Below are 25,352 nucleotides of genomic sequence, written 5' to 3'. Positions count from 1 at the left end.
AGCACATTAAGGGGACAAAAATGTTTCGATTTGCGCCTACATGTCGACTGTATGAATTTTACTGTTTACAGGCTTTGGTTCTTCCATTTATATTTCGAGATTGAACGTTCGCGCGTTGGATGCACCGATTGGTGTCACCTCGTTAGGCAATATATTTTACACCTAATACTGGCTTGTCATCCAGTGTTGCCAAATTAGCGACTTCATCTCTATATTTAGCGAGTATTCAGACCCCTCTAGCGACACATTTTCAAAAAAAATCGAGCGACTTTTTCTGGTGTTTTTTGGAGACTCTGACGTGAAATCACGTATCGTTCTTACTCTTCTCAACGAGCAGCGGGTGCTGCCGTGGGCCCCACCCCGTCCCAAAGCGCTCACAGGCGGCCCAGTCCTCACACAGCAGTCCCTCCCAGCTGCAGTCAGAGCAGGAAATGTTCACCCTTCTGCGACCAGACTGCAAATGAATCACGCAAGCGGGAAGCCGCGGCTGGCTGATCCCGCCCTGGCTTACATTCAGGGCGGGATGTAAATGTAAAATGTTCTTTGTCTAAAATAAATCACTGCATTTGACTCACACAGCCTCAGTCACTTACTCACCTTGTCCACTGTGTGTGTGCCTCTCTGTGACATACGCTAAACAACTAGCTGGCTACCTCATCATGTCTGTCTAAACTGTACACTCAAAAATACAGAAAGGAGTGGGAATCAAACCCTGAATTCAAAGGCTGGTTGAAGCCGTTTATTGGAGATGATACACGGGCATACTGCCTGTATTGTAAGGATGATTTCTACGCCAAACTTAGTGATGTTAAAAATAAAAAAAACACATGACAACTCAAAAACATACTCAAAAGGCAAAGCCTTATAACAGTTCCACCCAAAACAAGCTGCCATTTATGGTTAAAAAAATTACTATGCAAAAAAGGCAGAGGCCACCATGGCATTAGCTTTCGCTGAACACAGTTCCATGCTGGCATGTGATCACATTGGAGAAGCATGTTGAGCTGCTTTCTCAGACTCCACTGCTGCTACCCACTTCAAAATGCACAGAAATGATTAATGGTGTTCTAGCACCATACTTTATGAAAAAGTTGGTCGCAGATGTGGGTGACCAGCGTTTCAGCCTCCTCCTCGATGAGTCCACGGATGTAAGTGTTTCTAAGTACCTGGGGGTTGTGATAAGGTACTTTAGTGACACCAAGCAGACAATTGTATCAACATTTCTGGTGCTTGTTGAGATGGAGGGAGGAGATGCCAAATCTATAGCCCGTGCTGTTGTGGCTTTCCTCGAGAAGTGTTGTCTTATAAAAGAGAAACTCCTGGGGATAGGGACTGACAATGCCTCTTATGACAGGGATTAACAATGGGGTCCATAAAGTGCTGAAAGAGGAGTATGGCCTCAAATATCTGGTTCTTATTTGCTGTGTGTGCCACTCTGCAGCTTGCTGTAAGTCATGCTTCCAATGACACCATCTCCCGTAGTGTGGAGTACTTGGTACGAGAGACTTATAACTGGTTTTCAGTGTCTCCAAAGCGCAGGGAGGCCTACAAGGCCATATATGAGACCATCAACTGTGGGGAGAAACCTTTACAGATAACCAAGGTGTGTGCCACACGTTGGCTCTCCATTGAACCTGCGGTTTCAGGCATTTTGGACCAGTGGGAGGAGCTTAGGCTGCATTCCGCAGTCACCAAGTCCAGTGAACACTGCTACATGGCTGAGGTTTTATACTCCATGTACAGTGATCCTCAAAACATATTGTATCTGACTTTTTTGAAGTCAGTGCTGGGTGGCCATCAAGGCTTTTGAGGGAGAGCAAGTAGATCCTCTTAAGCTACTTGACAGCTTGGTTAGCCTGATCAAGTCTGTGAGCAGCAGGGTGCTGAATCCACTGGCAAATGTTGATGTACTCAAAGGGCCAATAGATGGATACATCAGTCCCAAACCGTACCTTGGTTACCTTTTTGAGTCAAAGGCAGCTGAGCTCCACCTTGTGCCTGAGGATGAAATCAATGTCCGAAAGCGGTGTGTAGCCTCACCATCTCCCTCACTAAGGAGTTGAGGGTGAGACTGCCGGACAACATCGAAGCATTGCAGTACATGTCAGTTTTCAATGTGGAGGAAACTCTAAAGCACAATAAGAGCCCTGGAGAAATAGAAAAAATAGCCAAGCTCCTTGGCTACTCCCCTGCAGAGATAGACAAGATTGTCCAGCAATGGCATGCCATCCATCTTAGTAAATGGAATGAGACAAAAAACACACTGGGCTTCTGGAGTGAGATTTGGAAGTTCATGGATGCAGCTGATATCAACCCATTTCAAGAACTTGCCATGGCTGCTGTGTCTGTGTTGTCCTTGCCACACTCGAATGCTGAAGTCGAGAGAGTATTCAGCCAGATGAGTGTGGTAAAAAGCAAACTTAGAAATAGGATGTCCTTGCAGACCCTTAACTCCATCCTGTACATTCGATATGGACTGAAGCTGTCTGGTGAGGCTTGCTATGAGCACCAGCTGCCTGATAATGTTTTGCAGCTTTTCGGTACATCAGCTGCTTACTCATTTAAGTCAGCTCCCTCAGTTGCTGAACCTGCCATAAAGAGCCTTGACCAAAATGACGATGACCCACTCTTTCTGTGAGCCAGCACAGCCTGTGTGTGTGTGTGTGGAGGGGGGTCTGGGAAAAAACTATTAACCTGAATTAGGGCCAGACTAGTTACCATCATTTTCTCACATTGCCATTGACAGTTTTTTCTATGGTCTCTTTTTGGTCCATTTAGATTGTTAATGTAGATTGTATACAAAAAAATGTTATGGTTTTTCATGTTTTACTGTGAATTGTTGTAATACTCCTAAGTGGACCATAAGGTTAAAAACCAAACCAAATTAAGAAAACTAAACTAAAAAAAATATATAAAATTTTTTAAAAAACTAAGTAACTCTGCCAGAGTGTCTCTTTTGGGTCACTTTTGCCAGTCCCAAGCCCAGATAAAGGAGGAGGGTTGGAATTGTGACATTAAAAAAAACAAGAATCGACAGAAGAAAGTTCATTTGTAGTTTTAAACATATTTAGGGTGTTTTTTACTCACTTTTTGTCTCTCCCATGACGTTATTCCTCTCTCCTACAGCGTCCATCACAATTACATGCACATGGCCAATTATGCAAATTTGGTGATGACTTCATTTAGCAACTTTTAGCAACTTTTACGACAGCCAATAGCTACTTTCCTTACTGAGGAGTTGGCAACAACTAATCTCGTTAGTTAGGTGTTTCACCTGTGCTGGAGATGTGGCTGGCCCAGTGCTCTAGTTGGCTCTCCCTATTTTTTTATTTAACTATCCTTTATTGGTTTCTACCTGTTTTTTTATTTTGCTCCACTTTTTGGTTTGCTTCCTGTCAAAGTTTGATGTGCGATTTATTTTGTTTGCCTCTTGGGCAAATTTAGTGGGTGTCTTTTAGGGCCCAGTTGTTGCTAGTCAACTTTCAGTGGACAACACCATGAGCGTCTTTCATAACGGCTTACTAGAACAGCATCTGTTTCATTGGGGTTGTTATTGAATCTTTGTTAGTTCCGACCTACATGAACGTGACCAACAAAGTGACTGAAACAGCAACCAACTTTGCTGCCATTCATGTATAGGCTAGAGTGGACAAATTAATGTGACGTTTGAGACGCTCTCACTAATTGATTGTACTCATTTGATTTCAGTTTGTGTGTGAGGTTGGAGGCATGTTTATTTCGACAAAGAAACTTTTATAAACAATGACAACACTGCCGTGTTGATCTGAGCCTTGCTTTTGGAAAACCAGTGCCAGACTTTCGGCTGTCACATATGCACCTCTAACTTTACTCACTTTTTTCTAGTCGGTTGCTTCAGCCTTACCACTCAAACAAGCCCTAGGTCTACCTAAAGGTTAGTCCCCTACGTGGGATCCTCCTTTTTGTTTGCAAATCCGATTAGTCATAGAGGGCAGGCATTTGGTAATCCCTCTAATTAGGTGACGCTATTTATAGGACCTTCCTTGATAACCTGTGTACACATCAGCTCTGCTCGAGCCAAAATTAGCTCACAAGTACATCAATAGGAAAACATATTTTCGCATTCCATGGCTTAGTAGTAGGCCTAACATATTTCACTAGTTGACTGTCTCCAAATACCCTTTGTTACATCTTTGTAAAGATGAGTAATGGGAATATAAGAAACTATGAAAATTATAGATGTAGGAAGGTGAGGTAGAAAACCCCGTGTAGGACTGACTGTCCTTGTTTCCTATAATAGAACAATGTGTTGACAGAACACCCAGCCGAGCTCTTCTTGGCTCATGTAATGTGCTGACTGTTTCATAGGGACAGGGATAAGCGTCATTAGCCTACTATGCATGAGTGTCAAGGCCATTTGGAGATACCGTCATAAGATTAAATGTTTTCTCTGAAAATGTACAAATAAGGATGTGATGTATAAAAAAAATATGTATCCATAGTTGGCAAAAGGTATAACTTCCTTGATACAAATTAAGCATACCTCACACTTAATGTTAGCATTTATTGCTTCATATGAATACGGTGTTGAAAGACCAATCTACAGAGACTTTCACAAAGGCAGTGAACATGTATTACAATCTACAAAATCTTCTTTACAGAAATATTAAAATCCTAATATATAAAAAGGACAGTTGCAGAAACAAGATATGGCAGCCAGTAAACGCTCCAAATCAAATCAAAACAAGCTTCTTGTTATTCCATGTGACAGCAGTAGCGATCATTTTGTGCTGAGATTTAAAGTTGAATTTAGTTGATATGGATGTCTGAAGTTTAAGAAAGATGTCATTCAATTAAAAAGATTGTGATAATTAAAATGCCACGTTTCCACATCTTTTGATTAAAGATGCAGTCCAGAATCTTAAGCACAACAAATGAGTAACATATTGTACGATTTGGATTCGTAACATATCATAAGAATACAAAAATTAAAAGCAGGATGTAGCATAACATACGAAATGGATGAGACAGTACACAAAAAGCAGGGATCAAGTTTGGCTCATGAGCACTACTTTCAAAACAAATTATACAAAAGTTCTGGACCTTCACTTTAAATCTGACAGAAAAATTCCATCTCAGCCAAAACAGAAATGGAAAGCATTGTTGTAACAGTCTGTTTGAGGTTGAGTTTTTGAAGTGTTTCTCTTAATTTCTGCTTTGGCCACAAATACAAGAACAGGATAAGTTAACAGATTAGCTTTTCAAAGTGAAATTTTCACTGGACAGTTTAAAGCATTTGGTTCACAGCTATATCTCTATTGTTCAATCATAGTACATGAGGAGGATTGGTTGCAATCCATGGTTTCTGTATGTTTACTTTGCAAGACTAGCAAACTTGCAGGGCTTCCAGTGGTTTTATGCTACAGATGTCATGGCCAGTTTTCTATACTTTACATTTCAAAGTGCGAAAAACTAACACACTAAAAACAAAACATAGCTGTAAACGGTCACTTTACCCAGGGAAAACCCAAGGCATCCCACAGATCCAGAGAACCTAACTGGGCCGGCAAACATGAAACATTCACCACAGATGAAGATCACAAACACTGAATAATGACTGATCCTTCTACATCACAATGTTAATCAAGCAGCTTTGGAATTGGCGTCTAAAACAGCAGTTCATATTAAAATAACAGTGATAAAGGCATTTAATGTGTAAATGAATGCCACAGGCTTGAAAAAAACCTAGCTGGAGGGGATCTTAAATTACGTTTTTAAAATCAGACTGGCCGTCAGGAGGTGGGTGGGTCATAAGGCGTGAGGAGACCCGAGGCCTCACAAAAAGCCCCCCTGTCCTGGGAGACAACAGGTCCACATTGGTACAGAGATCTCCTGGGTGTGTTACAGTATCATACAGTGTAAAATAATGTCGGGTGGCCCTCAGGTTAGTCCTGTTCCATGGGCTCATCTGCGGTCTCTGGGCTTTCTAACCTGTTTTCTGCAGCAGCGCCTTCTGCCGACGACTCAACTTTACTTCTGGGAGAGGAAGATGGGACAGGCTCTTCACTGGGTGCTCCCTCCCCATTGCTGCTACTGACTGGGTCACTGTAATCCCCTTCCCCCTGTTCCCCTAAACGTAGATTCTTCCCTGACTGAGCAAGCTGCCCCTCTGACTGGTCCATGGTGCTGTCACTTTTTAGACTGTTGGTAGGGCCAGACTCAGCCTCTCTCTCTGATGTCTCCGCTGTCTCTTCCTCAAAGGGCTCTTCTGTCTGAGTGCTAGAAGGCTCTGGGGGACAGAAGGCAAGAACACCATTACATCCTTCCATAAATCAATTCATCCAGTTTAACAATGTTATTCTTGGACCCATGTCAAATTTTCCCTTTCACAAGCTTAGGCTGTGTTTAGACAGGCAGCCCAATTCTGATATTTTTTTTCCACTAAATTTGTCTTTTGACCAAATCAGACCAGCGCTGAAAAATATCTGATGTGAAAATATGTGATTGGTCTAAATAGGAATTAGTGGAAAGAAGATCAGAATTGGGCTGCCTGTGTAAATACAGCCATATAGTGTTATTTGAAAATGCCCCATTGTTCAAAAAAAGTACCATGATCGTCTGTGGTGAGCATATCAGCAGACTTGTCTTTTTCTTCCTCGACAATGTCTGTTGACGATTCTGGCTTGTCTGATGAGCTTTGGGCAGGTTCAGGACAGGACATCTCCTTGTCTACCTCCTCATCTTCATCCATGTCTTTGTCAAACTTCAGCCTTTTCACTTCATGGGTCTCTGCCTCCGTTGCATCCTCTTCTGGATGCTTGGTCTTCATCAGACTGATTTTTGTGTTATTACTTTCCGATACTGAGGAATCACTAAAGAAAGTTTCAAAACATCAAAACTAGTTGCTAAGTCTTAACATTTACAGCATTATATTTTGGCTGACAGTCACCTGGATTCACACAATGCTAGTTACCTGACAACATGCTCCTCTTGTTCTGTGAGTGGCTCCTTATCATCTGTGCTGTCAGGGAGACCGTTTGTAGCCAGAGAGGTGGATAGCAATAGCTTTGGTCTGTTCAGTGGCCTTGGGGTGCCTGGTCCATTTATATTCCTACCATAAGGAGAAAAGAAATAATCTCTATGCAAAATCCAATACGCTTTCATACAATCATATTATTGCAATTGAATCCAATTATACTGAACAAAAATATAAACGTAACATGTAAAGTGTTGGTCCTATGTGCTGAAATAAAAGTAGCCAGTAATTTTCCATACTTTTCTGAAAAGTGTTGTGCACAAATGTGTTTACATCCCTGTTAGTGAGCATTTCTCCTTTGCCAAGAGAATCCATCCACTTGACAGGTGTGGCATATCAAGAAGCTGATTAAACAGCATGATCATTACAGAGGTGCACCTTGTGCTGGGGACAATAAAAGGCCAAATGTGCAGTTGTCACAACACAATGCCACAGATGTTTCAAGTTGAGGGAGAGTGCAATTGGCATGCTGACTGTATGAATTTCCACCAGAGCTGTTGCCAGAGAATTGAATGTTCATTTGTCTACCATAAGCCGCCTCCAATGTCCTTTTAGAGAATTTGGAGGCAGACCACGTGTAACAACACCAGCCCAGGACCTCCACATCAAGCTTCTTAACCTGCAGGATCGTGTGAGACCAGCCACCCAGACAGCTGTTGAAACTGTGGGTTTGCACAACCAAAGAATTTCTGCATAAACTGTCAGGAACAGAGTCAGGGAAGCTCATCTGCGTGCTTGTCATCCTCACCAGGGTCTGACGCCTGACTGCAGTTCAGTGTCGTAACCGACTTCAGTGGGAAAATGCTCACCTTCGATGGCCACTGGCAGGCTGGAGAAGTGTGCTCTTCACGGATGAATCCCGGTTTCAACTGTACCGGGCAGATGGCGTCGTGTGGGCGAGCGGTTTGCTGATGTTAACTTTGTGAACAGAGTGCCCCATGGTGGCGGTGGGGTTATGGTATGGGCAGGCATAAGCTACGGACAATGAACACAATTGCATTTTACCGATGGCAATTTGAATGCACAGAGATACCGTGAAGAGATCCTGAGGCCCACTACCGCGATCACCTCATGTTTCAGCATGATAACGCACAGCCCCATGTCACTAGGATCTGTACACAATTCCTGGTAGCTGAAAATGTCCCAGTTCTTCCATGGCCTGCATACTCACCAGACATGTCACCCATTGAGCATGTTTGGGATGCTCTGGATCGACAGCGTGTTCCAGTTCCCGCCAATATCCAGCAACTTCGCACAGCTACTGAAGAGGAGAAAGACAACATTCCATAGGCCACAATGAACAGCCTGATCAACTCTATGCGAAGGAGATGTGTCGCGCTGCATGAGGCAAATGGTGATCACACCAGATACTGACTGGTTTTCTGATCCACGCCCCCACCCTTTTTTTTAAGGTATCTGTGACGAACAGATGCATATCTGTATTCCCAGTCATATGAAGTCCATAGATTAGGGTCTAATGAATGCATTTCAATCAAATATTTGTCAAATATTTGAAATCGATGCACGTTGCGTTTATATTTTTGTTCAGTGTAATAACAAGGAGATTAACTACACTGCCACCCAGCATATTTGGTATGAGTAAATTACTAAACCTTCTCCCCCTATGTTCAGGGATGCCTGGAATGAAAGACTGCTGGGTTTTATTGGGGTTCCCCACCCATTTTATGTTATAAATGTAGATAAATTGCATAACTGAACATCAACCATTGACAAGTAGGTAGCGCTCACCTTTCTGAATAAATAGAGGTATTGCCAGGGAACATCACTCCATTCATTTTGTTTACACTGGTTGCCCCATTTTTCCTTTGAAAGAGGCAGAGTGAGTCAGCAAATCCACATGACTGTTAGCCTACCCAAAATGATTTGATAAGACAGCTTTGAAACTGACTCCAACTTTAAAGTATGTTTTGCTATAAAAAGTGGTAGGTAGAGAAACATGATATAATACTTACTCCGAGGTAGGATATACACAGCTGACCACCATCACATTCTGCAAAATATAAACAATACCATCAAACTCCAAGCATGTGTATTGTATACAAACACAAGCAATTTTAAACTTGTTAAAAATAAGCCATGCGAGAATGCATTATTCATTCAAATTAACACAAGGACATGTATGTGACATACAATACCAGTCAAAAGTTCACACACCTACTCATTCAAGGGTTTTTCTTTATTTTTAATTGTAGAATAATAGTGAAGACATCAAAACTACAAACATATGGAATCATGTAGTAAATCCCCCAACAACAAAAAAAATTCAACAAATCAAAATATATTTTATATTTGAGATTCTTCAAAATAGCCACCCTTTGCCTTGACAGCTTTGCACACTCTTGGCATTCTCAACCAGCTTCATGAGGTAGTCACCTGGAATGCATTTCAATTAACAGGTGTGCCTTCTTAAAAGGACATTTATGGAATTTATTTCCTTCTTAATGCTTTTGAGCCAATAAGTTGTGTTGTGACATGGTAGGGGTGATATACAAAAGATGGTCTTTTATCAAATAGGGCTAAGTCCATATTATGGCAAGAACAGCTCAAATAAGCAAAGAGAAAACGACAGTCCATCATTACGTTAAGACATGAAGGTTAGTCAATATGGAAAATTACAAGAACTTTGAAAGTTTCTTCAAGTGCAGTCACAAAAAACATCAAGTGCTATGATGAAACTGGCTCTCATGAGGACCGCCACAGGAAAGGAAGACCCAGAGGTACCTCTGCTGCAGAGGATAAGTTCATTAGAGTTACCAGCCTCAGAAATTGCAGCCCAGATAAAGGCTTCACAGAGTTCAAGTAAGAGACACATCAACATCAACTGTTCAGAGGAGAGTGCGTGAATCAGGCCTTATTGGTCAAATTACTGCAAAGAAACCACTACTAAAAGGAGCAATGGACATTAGACCGGTCGAAATTTGTCCTTTGGTCTGATGCGTCCAAATTAGAAATCTTTGGTTCCAACCGCCGTGTCTTTGTGAGAAGAAGAATAGGTGAACAGATGATCTCTGCATGTGTGGTTCACACTGTGAAGCATGGAGGTGGTATGATGGTGCTTTGCTGGTGACACTGATTTATTTAGAATTCAAGGCACACTTAACCAGCATGGCTACCACAGCATTCTGCAGTGATACGCCATCCCATCTGGTTTGCTCTTATGGAGACTATAATTTGTTTTTGAACAGGACAATGATCCAACACACCTCCAGGCTGTGTAAGGGCTATTTGACCAAGAAGGAGAGTGATGGAGGGTTGCATCAGATGACCTGGCCTCCACAATCACCCAACCTCAACCCAATTGAGATGGTTTGGGATGAGTTGGACCGCAGAGTGAAGGAAAAGCAGCAAAGTGCTCAGCATATGTGGGAAATCCAAGACTGTTGGAAAAGCATTCATAAAAGAAGCTGGTCGACAGAATGCCAAGTGTGCAAAGCTGTCATCAAAGCAAAGGGTGGCTACTTTGAAGAATCTCAAATATTGTTTAAAACTTTTTTGGTTACTACATGATTACATGTGTTATTTCATAGTTTTGATGTCTTCACAATTATTCTACAATGTAGAAAATAGTTAAAATAAAGAAAAACCTTTGAATGAATAGGTGTGTCCAAACTTTTGACTGGTACTGTAGGTATCCTTAATAGGGTGAGTACCCTGGGGGCGTATTCATTGCGCCGATTCAGTTGCAAAATGTTTATTAAAACAGAAGCAAACTGAACGAAAACTGGGAAGGACGTACCTGAATTTGTCCAATAGAAACTCCAATTTTGGCTAAAGATCACACCTCATATTTAAAAAAAAAAAAAACATTATGGTAAACAATCTCAGAAACAGTGATGATACTTACCTTCTCCACTCCCCTGAGGAACTTGGCTGTTCCAGTGTAGTTCCTCTTAGGGTCAGTAAGTAACTCACACAGACGCTGGATGGTGAACGGAATACTGGAAAAGATAGTCAAAAAGGTATACTTTCCTCACGAGGCTGTACACAAGGCTACACAAAGGCATACTGGTAAAACAGGCATTAAAGGGAGACTTTTATTAAATGTCTCAGCACTGGACGACACTCACCCGTTGTACCCATCTACAATTTTGAGAATCCTTTCCTTCATCTCCTCAAAAGGAATGTACTCCACATTAGGATTGGATGGACCTCGCTGGTCTGGCGACAAGGTTCTGAAGTCATCCATTACTTTCTCAAGTTTAAACAGGAAATAACTTTTGAACTGTGACCATGAAATCCTGGAAGAGGAGAGACCAAAAAGTTATCCTCTCTTGGTCCGACACCGGATGGGATTCCTACGAAGCAGGTTTGAGGAGTTAGCGAGGTAACTTTGGTCAAAAGAGTTCAACTCGGGATAACCGGTCATACGAAAGTGGCTCACCTTTTAGCCAGGCACATTCAAATGGCGCAACAAATCCTTCTCTGGGGTAGGCTAATTCCCCTTACTCTGAATGAAATTACTGAGTCATGAGTTGAGGACCAATGAAATCAGATTCCCTCCCTCTTGCAAAGATTGCATCATCATCCCATTCATTTGAGGAAGACTGATTTAACTAAATATTTAATAAAATGTTTGTATAAAAAATATATATATATATCACAGTAATGACAGAATGCATTTTAAACTTCGCGCAATGTAACACCAAAGACAGCATTAACTATGAGATAAAATAAAGATGGCATTTCTAAAAGCCTATTTCACACCACAGCCTGCTGAATTTGCAAGATAACCTAGTTCATTTTCATTTCGGCACACATGAAAATGTAGGACCTGACTCGCCCATGGATTGAGGTTTCATCATTGTCTCAATTAAGAGTTTGGTGTTCGACTAGCCATGTACGACATACAAGTTACAAGACTGCTAGAGTTAGCAGCAGGCGGACAAGCAATATCCACCGTCATAGTATGGATGAAGCCGAGGACTTGTCATAGACCAGCACCACTACCACTCTTGTCAAGAGGGTGCAAAAGTATCGACTTCCTAAGACGGCTGAAGAAATTCTGCATCACAGCCTGGTAAGGGAATTGCTCCGTACACGACCACAAGGCCCTCCAGTATATCACTGGGACCGTGCTTCCACCCATCCAGGACATCACTCGAAATGGTGCCTGAGGAGGACACGCAGCATCATCAAGGACCCCCCCACCCACAAGCTGTTCTCTCCTCTACTGTCAGGCAGACCGTTTCTATCAGACCTCATGCTCTGATACTGTCTCTGAGCCTGTTTGTATCTACAAGCCATCAGAGTGCTGAACACTTGAACTGACCACCTGCTCTGATTCTGTGCACATCACAACTGCTGCTACCAGACTTACTACACTGCTCAATTTATACACCCCCAATACACATGTAAATATTGTATTATAAATTGTGCATTCCTGTATTATACTTATGCTAAAAAAAATATTATATTCTACTGCCATTTACTTTGTTTGTATTTACTTGCAAGAACCTGCAAGTAAACATTTAGATGGGCGATGCATACCATGCGTAGCCCATACATAGGACTAATAAAACTTGAAACCTGGCTGGAATGTGAAGCTAACTGAAGCTGGTTAGCTTTAGAAAACCCAGAGTAGATCTAGCTTGCTTCGTGGGATACCTCTCTGGTTGCCTAGCCCATTCATAGACGCCAAGTACCTTTAGCGCCTATTGATGAAGGTATCTTCTTCCAAGGGGACCTTTGTTAAGAACCCCGACGCTTGCTCTAAATGTTAACATGCATCGCTTGCGGTATGGTTTTGGAAACATAAGGAACAAATCTTTCATATTAGAGAAAATTTTATTTTTTAACAATGTTAAAATTACGGCACACCTTTATAGGGTTAGGGTTGCCACACAGCCATATTTCCACGTTACAGCACTTGTTTACGGAAAACACAGAAGATCTGTGCTAATTAGCCATCTGAGTCTCCGAACACCTGTGCATGAATGGAAGACAGATGCCACAAACGTGTTGTCACTTAAAAATAGTGTTGACTGCAACTGTGTTAAAACAGTGTACAGTACATCTGCATTTCACATTTATGAATATATTTTGATGTGATATGAAAGTAGAGGGATTTATATTTCTAGAACCATACCACAACTGAGAATCTATTCACTTTTTGATGGTGTATTTGGCTGTTTTGGTTTCGAGAGCCAATTCGACCTTTAAACAGAACGTGTAAGGTCCTTGGACTAAGGAATAGCATAAGGCTCCTTTAGTCCAATATTGGGTTAACTTCAGTCTCCTCCAACAAGACCTTGGTTTTGGTAGCATATCCAGAAATACATTTCAGCAATAAGTCTATCCATGAGTTGTAATTTACCAGCCTGTGCATTTCTATACTGAATTGACACATTGTCCATTCAATAGAAAATCGACTGGCACTTTAGGCTTATTTCTCAGACACTCACATCGTTTCTCCCGTTTTGGCGACATGAGACATAAGTTGATCCAGGGCAGGACAGGCATCTTTCTTCCCTTTCTTCTCAAAGTCTGAACGTAGATAAGAAAATAGAAAACACTTATTCAAGTATGTAACGTTACAGCGTTGTAGTCCAGGGCACACCGTCAGGAAGAATTAGCTGCTCGGCAACCACAGGCTTTAAATAGCTAGCAAGCTGCAATCATATAATTAGGATAGCTACTAATTTCATAGAATCACCATGGCTGCAACTACCACATTCACCAACAAATAACGCTACCTAACTACAGTAGTTAACGCTAGTAGCAAATAAACGAGCTAACTAAACTAGAACACTTAACGTTAGCTAGCAAACTGTGGTCAACATAAGCTATAGTGACCTGCTAACGTTAACTAGACTAGAAACAAAATGTAACTAAGTGGGGGTGAAATAGCTTCAAGTCAACACACACATCAATATTGAATTATACATGTAGTTACGCTATCAAAATAAAATAGGCCTAGCGAGCCAAGTTAGTCAGCTAACAATTTCGACTGCTAGCTACAACTAGCCAAGTTCTCCATCCATCCAACGAGATAGCAAGCTAACTAGAATATATGCGGCTAAAGTAAACTTGTCAATTCCAATAACGTTACAGATACTGAAAAACAGCTAAAGTAAGTTGACTTACCCGTGAAAGCCTCCAAGAGTGTGTCAATTTCCATGGTTGTAACGTAAACTAGCCTATGGCAACTGATATCCCTTACAACAGCGACAGGAAACAGAAGAGGGGAAAGAATATATATATATTTTTTTTTAAATACCACTAGCTTCCTTAGCTAGCAACAACACATCCAGGTAACACACTTGCTAGCTACCCACTCAAGTGCACATGTCCGGGGTGGGGGTGGGGTGGTGGTGGTGGTGGTGGTGGTGGTCTTCTTCTTCTTCTTCGGCGGTCCGCAAACAATCGTTATAGGTGCATGCCGCCATCTACAGTACGGGTGGTAGACTATAGAAAAAATATCCACTCTACGCGCGCGGCACCTTATCTGAAAATGTGTAGGATCAACAAAAACAATCTTAAGCAATGAATAATGAAGGGCGTGCTCCGTATGTCCCTTGATCTATCCTTAAACCCCAAAAACAAGGGAGCTATCAAACATTCTGTAGTAAGGTATTATTAAGGATGCGTTTCTTGATATCCTTCATATGCACTGAAATAGAAAAATAAAGGGTACTGACCAACAATTGAAATTAAGGTATGTATAATGGGTACTCTTTTGCATTTTAAAATTAAGGGAGACTTAAGAGGCCATTTGTTTAATTTAAGGACGATTTCATTCCTATTAAGGGGTCTTGGTATGTTTTAGGGGAAATTTGAGGTACATGTAATAATAATTTAAGGCAGTCCTGTTTCCTAGTGTGAATCTCGCCTGCCGTTTATGACAAGAACGTTTGGCCTGCAGACAGCTAGACGTCATCGTTTTACTGTTGTTGTGGCGCCAGACCGGTGACGCTACGAAGAGTCAGCAAAGTAGGCACTTTACACCTATTTAATCAAAAGGTGAAACGAGATATTTTAAAAACAATCAAATCGATTATTTTTACAACCCAGGAAATGGCCGTTCCTGCTGTCCCAACCCTGCAACTGAACAACACAGTAAGTCAAAACTCCGCAGAACGTAACATCCATATTGACGAAAGAGAATTGGAGAACATCACGAACAACGATGGAAACGGCACCCTCCCATTACATTCTCCGTGGACTTTTTGGCTTGATAGGTAAGCTCACCATTTTATCATTATATTTACTTGATGGTGATTAATTCTATGATTTGTTTTCATGGGATGAGTTTGTATGAATTCAACTGCATTTGGGATAGCTAGCTAGCAAGTCTTGCCAAAACAAAGGAGTCTTTCAAGTTGCAGACAGTGCATGGGTATAACGCCACAATAGTAACGTATATTATTATTACACTATAACCTGTGTTTTCGCAATCACTGTTTCTTATTCCTCGCGTGATATGGTGCCATGCAATGTACCATTAGTAAGAAAATGTTCTCAAAATCTCAGTCTTAGGCAGGCTATCAGCAATTTTATTAATTGTAAAACTTTTGCTCACTGCTTCACTGACATTTAGCAAATATTATTCTATTATGGGAAGTGTACACATGACCTGCTGGAATTGGACTTTGTCTATTTTTATCAACACTGTGAGAACTTGTATATGGGGCAAAGTTTGTTTACCTCTGCTATGTAACCGGTGTTAAGACCTTGGGTTGGGGAAAGCCTGAAGCCCTCAACACTGATTTGTTAAAAAATATATTAAAAAATCCTGAATATAGGCCTAGGGGTGAAAGTATTTATTTTCAATCTCAAGACTAAAAGTTAAATCATAGGCTAGTTTGTTTTTGTTTAGGCTTCCGCCATCCATTGACTCTGTAATGTGGATACCTTTTCTCTGTCTTGGTTTTCATTTCGACCTAGCTTTTTTTACAGTTTAATAAAAAACTATGATGGATGTCACAATAATGGACATAGGTTTTGCCTATACAGATCTTTCTTTTCATTGTGTTCTTATTGAAATTATGTATATCAATGTACACTATACAGTACCAGTCAAAAGTTTGGACACACCTACTCATTCAAGGGTTTTTCTATATTTTTACTATTTTCTACATTGTAGAATAATAGTGAAGACATCAAAACTATGAAATAACACATTTGGAATCATGTAGAAACCAAAAATGTTTGAAACAATATGAGATTCTTCAAAGTAGCCACCCTTTGCCTTGATGACAGCTTTGCACACACTTGGCATTCTCTCCACCAGCTTCACCTAGAATGCTATTCCAACAGTCTTGAAGTAGTTCCCATGTATGCTGAGCACTTGTTGGCTGCTTTTCCTTCATTCTGCGGTCCAACTCATCCCAAACCATCTCAATTGGTTTGAGGTCGGGCGATTGTGGAGGCCAGGTCATCTGATGCAGCACTCCATCACTCTCCTTCTTGGTCAAATAGCCTTTACACAGCCTAGAGGTGTGTTGGATCGTTGTCCTGTTGAAAAACAAATGATAGTCCCACTAAGGGCAAACCAGATGGGATGGCGTATCACTGCAGAATGCTGTGGTAGCCATGCTGGTTAAATGTGCCTTGAATTCTAATTAAATCACAGACAGTGTCACCAGCAAAGCACCATCACACCTCCTCCTCCATGCTTCACGGTGGGAACCACACATGGGGAGATCATCCGTTCACCTACTCTGCATCTCACAAAGACACAGCAGTTGGGACCAAAATCTCAAATTTGGACTCCTCAGACCAAAGGACAGATTTCCACCGGTCTAATGTCCATTGCTTGTGTTTCTTGGCCCAAGCAAGTCTCTTCTTATTATTGGTGTTCCTAAGTAGTGGTTTCTTTGCAGCAATTCGACCATGAAAGCCTGATTCACGCAGTCTCCTCTAAACAGTTGATGTTGAGATGTGTCTGTTACTTGAACTCTGTGAAGCCTTTATTTGGGCTGCAATTTCTGAGGCTGGTAACTCTAATGAACTTATCCTCTGCAGCAGAGGTAACTCTGGGTCTTTATTTCCTGTGGTGGTCCTCATGAGAGCCAGTTTCATAGCGCTTGATGTTTTTTGTGACTGCACTTGAAGAAACTTTTGAAGTGATTGACTGACCTTCATGTCTTAAAGCAGGGGTGGCTAATTACAGTCCTTGCGGGCCTGATTGGTGTCACAGTTTTGCTCCAGCTAACACACATGACTCCAATAATCACCTAATCATGATCTTCAGTTTAGAATGCAATTTGATTAATCAGCTACGTTTTCTAGGGATGGAGGGAAAAGTGTGAAACCAATCAGGCCCTTGAGGACTGGAGTTGCCCACCCCTGTCTTAAAGTAATGTCTGTCATTTATCTTAGCTTATTTGAGCTGTTCTTGCCATAATATGTACTTGGTCTTTTACCAAATAGTGCTATCGTCTGTATACTACCCCTACCTTGTAACAACACAACTGATTGGCTCAAACGTATTAAGAAGGAAATACACTTTTAAAAAGGCACACCTGTTAATTGAAATGCATTCCAGGTGACTACCTCGTGAAGCTGGTTGAGAGAATGCCAAGAGTGTACAAAGCTGTTCTCACGGCAAAGGGTGGCTACTTTGAAGAATCTAAAATATATTTTGGTTTATTTAACACTTTCTTTGGTTACTACATGATTCCATATGTGTTATTTCATAGTGTTGATGTCTTAACTATTATTCTACAATGTAGACAATAGTAAAAAATAAAGAAAAACCCTGGAATGAGTAGGTGTGTCCAAACTTTTGACTGGTACTGTGCTGTGAAAAAGTATTTGCCCCTTTTCTGATTTTCCAAAAATATATATATATTTTTCATACTGAAAGTTATCAGATCTTCAACCAAATCCTGATTTTAGATAAAGGGAACATGAGTTTACAAATACTATGTCTGGTGAAAACCAAAAACAAACTCTGCATTCCACAGTAAGAACCTCATACCAACGGTCAAGCATGTTGGTGGTAGTGTGATGGTTTGGGGATGCTTTGCTACCTCAGAACCTGGTTGACTTGCCTTAGACGGAACCATGAATTCTGCTCTGTATCAGAGGTTTCTACAGGAGAATGTCAGGCCATCCGTCTGTGAGCTGAAGCTGAAACGCAACTGGGTAATGCAGCAAGACAATGATCCAAAACACACAATCAAGTCCACATGAAAGTGGCTAGAAAGCAACACATTTTTGGAATGGCCTAGTAAAAGTCCAGACCTAATCCTAATTGAGATGATGTGGCAGGACTTGAAACGAGTAGTTCATGCATGAAAACCCACAAATGTTGCTGAGTTAAAGCAGTTCTGCATGGAAGAGTTGACCAAACTTCCTCCACAGCGATGTGAGAGACTGATCAACAACTACAGGAAGCTTTTGGTTGGAGTCATTGTAGCTAAAGGTGGCAAAACCAGTTATTGAATGTAAGGGGGTAATTACATTGGCATTGGGTGTTACATAACTTTGTTTATGAAATAAGTAGGTAATTGTTGTGTCATTTGTTCACTCAGGTTCCCTTTATCTAATGTTAGGTTGTGGTTGAAGATCTAATAACATTCAGTATAAAAAAATATCCAAAAGTAGAGATTATTAGAAAGGGGGCAAATATGTTTTTACAGCATAGTATGTGGACACCCCTTCAAATGAGAAGATTTGGCTATTTCAGCCACACCCGTCGCTGACAGGTGTATAGAATCGAGCACGCTAGCATGCAATCTCCATAGACAAACATTGGAAGTAGAATGGCCTTACTGAAGAGCTCAGTGACTTTCAACGTGGCACCGTCATAGGATGCCACCTTTCCAACAATTCAGTTTGTCAAATTTCTGCCCTGCTAGAGCTGCCCCGGTCAACTGTAAGTGCTGTTATTGTGAAGTGGAAACATCTAGGAGCAACAACGGCTCAGCTGCGAAGTGGTAGGCCACACAAGCTCACAGAACGTCACACAAGCAACGCTGAAATTCACTGTCTGGGTTAGCGCCCCCTCGGGCTCCTGCGGTGGTGGAGAATTTTGTGGGCTATACTTAGCCTTGTCTCAGTGTAGTAGGTTGGTGGTCTGCAGATATCCCTTTAGTGGTGTGGGGGCTGTGCTTTGACAATCCTGCCAGATTGGCCCTGTCCAGGGGTATCATCGGACGGGGCCACAGTGTCTCCTGACCCCTCCTGGCTCAGCCTCCAGTATCTATGCTGCAATATTTTGTGTCAGGGTTCTAAGGTCAGTCTGTTATATCTGGTGTAATTCTCCTGTCTTATCCGGTGTCCTGTGTGAATTTTAAGTATGCTCCCTCCCCCTCCCGGAGGACCTGAGCCCTAGGACCATGCCTCAGGACTACCTGGCCTGATGACTGCTTGCTGTCTCCAGTCCACCTGGTCGTGCTGCTGCTCCAGTTTCAACTGTTCTGTCAGTGGCTATGGAACCTTGACCTCTTCACCGGCCGTGCTACCTTGTCCCAGACCTACTATTTTCTACTCTCTCTCTCTCTCTACCACACCTCTTATCTCGAACTCTGAATGCTCGGCTATGAAAAGCCAACTGACATTTACTCCTGAGGTGCTGACCTGTTGCACCCTCTACAACCACTGTGATTACACCACTGCAATTATTATTATTTGACCCTGCTGGTCATCTATGAACGTTTGAACATCTTGACCATGTACAGTGGCAAGAAAAGTATGTGAACCCTTGGATTTAATAACTGGTTGACCCTCCTTCAACGTTTTATGTAGCTGCGGATCAGACCTGAAGGGTCAGGAAGAATTTTGGACCATTCCTCTTTACAAAACTGTTTCAGTTCAGCAATATTCTTGATGTCTGGTGTGAACCGCTCTCTTGAGGTCATGCTACACATCTCAATCGGGTTGAGGTCAGGACCCTGACTGGGCCACTCCAGAAGGTGTATTTTCTTCTGTTGAAGCCATTCTGTTGATTTACTTCTGTGTTTTGGGTTGTTGTCCTGTTGCATCACCCCAACTTCTGTTGAGCTTCAATTGGCGTACACATAGCCTAACATTCTCCTGCAAAATGTCTTGATAAACTTGGGAATTCATTTTTCCATCAACGATAGCAAGCTGTCTAAGCCCTGAGGCAGCAAAGCAGCCCCAAACCATGATGCTCCCTCCACCATACTTTACAGTTGGGATGGAGTTTTGATGTTGGTGTGCTGTGCCTTTTTTTTCTCCACACACAGTGTTGTGTGTTCCTTCCAAACAACTCAACTGTAGTTTCATCTGTCCACAGAATATTTTGCCGGAGCATCCAGGTGCACTTTTGCAAACTTCAGATGTGCAGCAATGTTTTTTTGGGATAGCAGTGGCTTCTTCAGTGGTGTCCTCCTATGAACACCATTCTGTTTAGTGTTTTTCATATCGTAGACTCGTCAACAGAGATGTTAGCATGTTCCAGAGATTTCTGTAAGTCTTTAGCTGACTCTCTAGGATTCTTCTTAAACTCAATTTTTGTGAGTGTTTTTCATAGCGCAAGACAGCTCTAACCAACGTCTCCAATCTCGTCTCATTGATTGGACTCCAGGTTAGGTGACTCCTGACTCCAATTAGCTTTTGGAGAAGTTATTAGCCTAGGGGTTCACATACTTTTTCCAACCTACACTGTGAATGTTTAAATGATGTATTCAATAAAGACAAGAAAAATACAATAATTTGTGTGTTATTAGTTTAAGCACACTGTTTGTCTATTGTTGTGACTTAGATGAAGATCAAATCAAATTTGATGACCAATTTATGCAGAAATCCAGGTAATTCTAAAGGGTTCACATACTTTTTCTTGCCACTGTACTGTTATAATCTACCACCCGGCGCACATCCAGAAGAGGACTGACCACCCCTCAGAACCTGGTTTCTCTCTAGGTTTCTTCCTAGGTTCCTGCCTTTCGAGTTTTTTCCAGCCACGTGCTCCTACATCTGCATTGCTTGCTGTTTGGGGTTTCAGGCTGAGTTTCTGTATAGCACTTTGTGACATCTACTGATGTAAAAGGGGCTTTATGAATACATTTGATTGATTGTGAGTGCTCCTGTTCAACACTTACTACCGAGTTCCAAACTGCCCCTGGAAGCAACGTCAGTACAATAACTGTTCGTTGGTAGCTTCATGAAATGGGTTTCCATTTCAGTGGAAAACACTTCACCATCTGGCAGTTTGATGGACGAATCGGGGTTTGGCGGATGCCAGGAGAACGCTACCTGCTCGAATGCATAGTGCCAACTGTACATTTTGGTGGAGGAGGAATAATGGTCTGCGGTTGTTCATGGTTCGGGCTACACCCCATAGTTCCAGTGAAGGGAAATCTTAACACTGCAGCATACAATGACATTCTATACGATTCTGTGCTTCAAACTTTGTGGCAACAGTTTAGGTAAAGCCCTTTCCTGTTTCAGCATGACAATGGATGCAAGTCCCTGCAGCAATGTTCCAACATCTGGTGGAAAGGAAAGCCTTCCCAGAAGAGTGGAGGCTGTTGAGGCATCAAAGGGGGGACAAACTCCATATTAATGCCCGTGATTTTTGGAATGAGAAGGTGACCACATACTTTTGGTCATGTAGTGTACGTCTCTGGCCAAGAGAGAAGGCAGTCAACTTTAAAGGGGTCAGTCAGTCTTGTTTACTGTTGTTTACTGCTGGGCTAGAGTCCTGTGGAAAGGGGGTTGACACCTGATCTTCTCCGACCTGGCTGCTTTGAGCACAACCTCTGCTCACTGAGATATCTAGTAAAGCCTGTTCACAGAGTGGGGGAAATGTTGTACCAAGGCTTGCTATAGATACAAAAACAAAACAGGTTATTTTAGGACTGCTAGATCATGCCAGATGCAGAGTTCTATATAGATTAAATTATATATTGATGTTTTGTTTGGATCTTTCCTCCAGATCTTTACCAGGAACAACCGCAGCACAATGTGAATCAGGTCTGAAGAAAATCTACACTGTGCAAACAGTTCAGGTTAGCTCTCTGTGTTAGTTGAGGTTCAAGATAATTGCCACATCATGATAAATGCACATGTTATGTATTTGTGTTTCTCAATAATAATGGAGTAATAAAGGCAACACTATGATTTTGATAATCATGGTAAAGGTTGCATTTTTTTCTCATATTTTTTTCATAGAGCTTTTGGAGCGTGTACAACAATATACCTGGAGTTTCCAGTTTACCACTGAGATGTAGCTATCACTTAATGAGAGGAGAGAGAAGACCACTCTGGTAAGACTAAATAATCCAATTAATACAAACACATAGGTCTATGCATAATTATATGTGAAATGGTATTACCTTTCATTTACACTCTGTCTTGCTATGCATTTTCCATTTCATCCAGGGAAGAAGAGAGTAATGCAAAGGGGGGAGTTTGGAAAATGAAAGTACCCAAAGAAAGCACTGTAAGTACAATAACGGTCATATGTTATGTTTTAATCATTCAGACCATATTTATGTTTGTTGAGTAAATGTGTATACTGGTAACATACTCAATATGTCTTCATTTCCCCAGCCTGCTGTATGGAAGGAGTTACTGTTAGCCACTATTGGGGAGCAATTCACTGATTACTGTGCTGCAGGTAAGTGTGAAGAGAGAGTGCATCGTGTGCAACTGTGGGTTTTGGTCTACATGGTCTTTTGTCAGCTTGTACAGTCATGAAGAATTAGTCAGTGATCACCAACGGCGATGAGGCAGCCTATAGGGAGGAGGTCCGAGACCTAGCAGTGTGGTGCCAGGACAACAACCTCTCCCTCAACGTCAGCAAGACAAAGGAGCTGATCGTGGACTACAGGAAACAGAGAAGCGAGTACGCCCCCATCCACATCAATAGAGCTGTCGTGGAGCAAGGTCGAGAGCTTCAAGTTTCTCTGGGTCCACATCACTAAGGAATTAACATGGTCCACACAGCTATGAAGAGGATACGACAGCGCCTCCTCCCCCCCTCAGGACATAGGGGTGCTGCAGCACCCCCTGAAGAAGAAAAAAATATATGTATTTTTTCTTTCTCACAAAAGTAGTGCACTGGGACTTTACTAGTCCTGTTTTAGCGGACCGATATAGCCATCTGCAGGCAATTTTTTTTTCTTTTTTTCTGCCACATAGGACCTCTGTACCCCAGGCGGTAGAGAGGTCCTGGCCACGCCACCTAAGCCATAGACTGTGCTCTCTGCTACCGCATGACAAGTGCTACCAGTGCACCAAGTCTGGAACCAACAGGACCCTGAACAGCTTCTACCCCCAAGCCATAAGACTGCTAACCAAATGGCTACCCAGACTACTTTCATTGCCCCTTCTTTGCACCAACTCTCTTGCACTGACTCCATGCACACACAATGGACTCTACCCACACATTTACACATACTGACACCCCAACACACACACACACCAGTGGAGGCTGCTGAGGGGAGGACGGCTCATAATAATGTCTGCAACGGCGCGAATGGAATGGCATTAAACACATGGAAACCATGTGGCTGATGCATTTGATACCATTCCACTTATTCCGCTCTGGCCATTACCACGAGCCTGTCCTCCCCAATTAAGGTGCCACCAACCTCCTGTGCCATACACACATAACACGCGCACACATGCATACTGACGTCATACACACACACACACACAATTTCACACTCATCACATACGCTGCTGCTACTGTCTTATCTATCCTGTTGCCTAGTCACTTTACCCCTACCTTTATGTACATAGCTACCTCAATTACCTCGTACCCCTGCACATCGACTTGGTACTGGTACTCCCTGTATATAGCTATGTTATTTTAGTCGTTATTGTTATTCGTTATTCACTGTGGATATATTCCTTGTCTCTATTTCCCCCCCCCCAATTGGTATCTTTAACTCTGCATTGTTGGAAAATGACCTGTAAGTAAGAATTTCACTGTTGGTCTACATGTGACAAATACAATTTGATTTGAGTCAACCATACAGAAGAAGTCTGAAATGCCATGAACATCCTGTCATAAAGAAAAACATACAATGTTCCGTCCCTTGTAAAGTTGTACCTCAAAATTTAAGGGTATTGATGTATTTATCTGAAATATTTTATTCTCTGGTTGTGTTTCAGAGGATGAGGTGGTTGGTGTTAGTGTCAGCATACGAGACAGAGAAGATGTTGTTCAAATCTGGAATGGAATTGCCTCTTTTGCTAACGAAGCAAACGTCCTAGGACGGATCTATGAACTTCTTCCACAGATAACTTTTAAGGCAGTATTTTATAAGCGTGAGTACTTTCTACCTTGTATGACATTCACATGTCATGATAAAAACAAGTAGACTAGAGTACATGCTAATTCACTCCATCGAAACAACTTTACTGTTCACATACTGTTGTCATGTGTCTGATGAATGAGCCTATTGATAACTCATGAGATGAATGTGTTTATTTTTATTTTAGCACATGAGGAGCATCATGCCTTCGAAGGAGGTCACCCAAGACATTAGCACTCTTTGCACATTTTACACTTTGTTGTTTTTGGTCTTCGAAATGGACTGAATTGTCCCCTAATCTGAGCTCTACTGTCTTTTGTAAATGTGTTATACAATTACTTCAGTTTGGGCAGACAGAAAATATAATAGCTGTGGCTTCATTTTAGGATGACTAATAAACATGTACTTTAGTGTTTGTTTTTTATACAAAGATATTTAGCTAAAACCGAAGAGGACAATAGTTGATCATGTATATATATATATTTTTACCACATTTGATCTCAACTGCAATTTTACCAGAGCCTTTTATTTGTTATCATGGGTTCCAGATCTCAGAATATATTTTCAGTATGTAAGGGATTTACATTGTTACCTTATTCTAGAATGAATGAATGAAGAGTCTTTTCCTCAAGACAGTAATATTCATACTGTTTTATGCAAAAATGTTGCACATTCTCAATGTTTTTTTGTTTGGTAGTTTTTGTTGTTTTTTGGGGTTAGGGGAAAGAAAGCTGTTAACTGTTACTTGTTGTTAGATTTGTAAAGTGACACCAACTTTTGTACAAAATCAGAAAATGGTACTAGAAAAAAATATATGCAGTAGTTTACCCAGAGTGTTTTTGTAATAGCGGTGGATCATTGAACAAACACACTCAATATTGTTTTTTCCGAAACAAGCATTTTTCATTTTTACTATAATTAACAGGATCTCTATTACTGTTTCTTCAGTTCACTGATGCTAATTTCTAAGTTGTGCACGTGTTTATTATAAGCTCCACAAAAGGGATTTGATCAAGAAATATTACATTTCTATCATGAATATTATTCTCATTAAAGTCCTACAAACTTTAAAAGAAACCCTTCTTAAAATAAAATGTATGCTGTATAAACCGTGCTTTGAGTTGAATGAGTACTTCTCTTTA

The 25,352-nt window shown here is 41.4% G+C and overlaps 2 protein-coding genes across 4 annotated transcripts; one reads left to right on the top strand and one right to left on the bottom strand.

The window, feature by feature from the left end:
• Nucleotides 1–4,523: 4,523 nt before the first annotated feature.
• On the bottom strand, nt 4,524–14,314 carry LOC120061180 (serine/threonine-protein phosphatase 4 regulatory subunit 2-A-like). The gene is made up of 9 exons (XM_039010782.1): nt 14,120–14,314; nt 13,438–13,519; nt 11,104–11,274; nt 10,881–10,974; nt 8,989–9,026; nt 8,765–8,839; nt 6,953–7,090; nt 6,589–6,851; nt 4,524–6,268 (listed from the first exon to the last, which is right to left on the bottom strand). Exons 1-9 carry the CDS (start codon nt 14,151–14,153, stop codon nt 5,925–5,927), a joined length of 1,239 nt encoding a protein of 412 aa, XP_038866710.1. The 5' UTR covers nt 14,154–14,314; the 3' UTR covers nt 4,524–5,924.
• Nucleotides 14,315–14,470: 156 nt separating this feature from the next.
• Nucleotides 14,471–25,324, top strand: LOC120061179 (eukaryotic translation initiation factor 4E type 3-like). 3 transcript variants are annotated; one of them, XM_039010780.1, is made up of 9 exons: nt 14,471–14,690; nt 14,853–14,965; nt 15,047–15,213; nt 21,882–21,954; nt 22,118–22,212; nt 22,328–22,388; nt 22,499–22,565; nt 24,068–24,223; nt 24,398–25,324. In XM_039010780.1, the coding sequence occupies exons 3-9, from the start codon at nt 15,050–15,052 to the stop codon at nt 24,442–24,444; spliced, it is 663 nt and encodes a 220-aa protein (XP_038866708.1). In that variant the 5' UTR covers nt 14,471–14,690; nt 14,853–14,965; nt 15,047–15,049; the 3' UTR covers nt 24,445–25,324. The 3 variants fall into 3 exon arrangements, with proteins under 3 accessions (XP_038866708.1, XP_038866709.1, XP_038866706.1); XM_039010781.1 differs by lacking the exon at nt 14,853–14,965; XM_039010778.1 differs by having other exon boundaries at nt 14,472–14,690; nt 14,840–15,213.
• The last annotated feature ends 28 nt before the right edge of the window (nt 25,325–25,352 follow it).

This window comes from Salvelinus namaycush, chromosome 16 (assembly GCF_016432855.1).
Source record: "Salvelinus namaycush isolate Seneca chromosome 16, SaNama_1.0, whole genome shotgun sequence".
In the NCBI taxonomy this organism is placed as follows: domain Eukaryota; kingdom Metazoa; phylum Chordata; class Actinopteri; order Salmoniformes; family Salmonidae; genus Salvelinus; species Salvelinus namaycush.
This window is presented reverse-complemented; position numbering and strand designations above follow the sequence as displayed.

What these genes read in the sequence shown, in the direction of transcription:
- LOC120061180 (XM_039010782.1), bottom strand. Translation starts at nt 14,153, where the DNA reads ATGGAAATTGACACACTCTTGGAGGCTTTCACGG. An exon ending in GCCAAAACGGGAGAAACGAT is followed by an intron (nt 11,275 to 13,437) that starts GTGAGTGTCTGA and finishes CTCCTCTTCCAG; the next exon opens with GATTTCATGGTCACAGTTCA. An exon ending in CAAGAGGAGCATGTTGTCAG is followed by an intron (nt 6,852 to 6,952) that starts GTAACTAGCATT and finishes AACTTTCTTTAG; the next exon opens with TGATTCCTCAGTATCGGAAA.
- LOC120061179 (XM_039010781.1), top strand. Translation starts at nt 15,050, where the DNA reads ATGGCCGTTCCTGCTGTCCCAACCCTGCAACTGAACAACACAGTAAGT. An exon ending in ACACTGTGCAAACAGTTCAG is followed by an intron (nt 21,955 to 22,117) that starts GTTAGCTCTCTG and finishes TTTTTTTCATAG; the next exon opens with AGCTTTTGGAGCGTGTACAA. An exon ending in TAAGGCAGTATTTTATAAGC is followed by an intron (nt 24,224 to 24,397) that starts GTGAGTACTTTC and finishes TTTTTATTTTAG; the next exon opens with CACATGAGGAGCATCATGCC.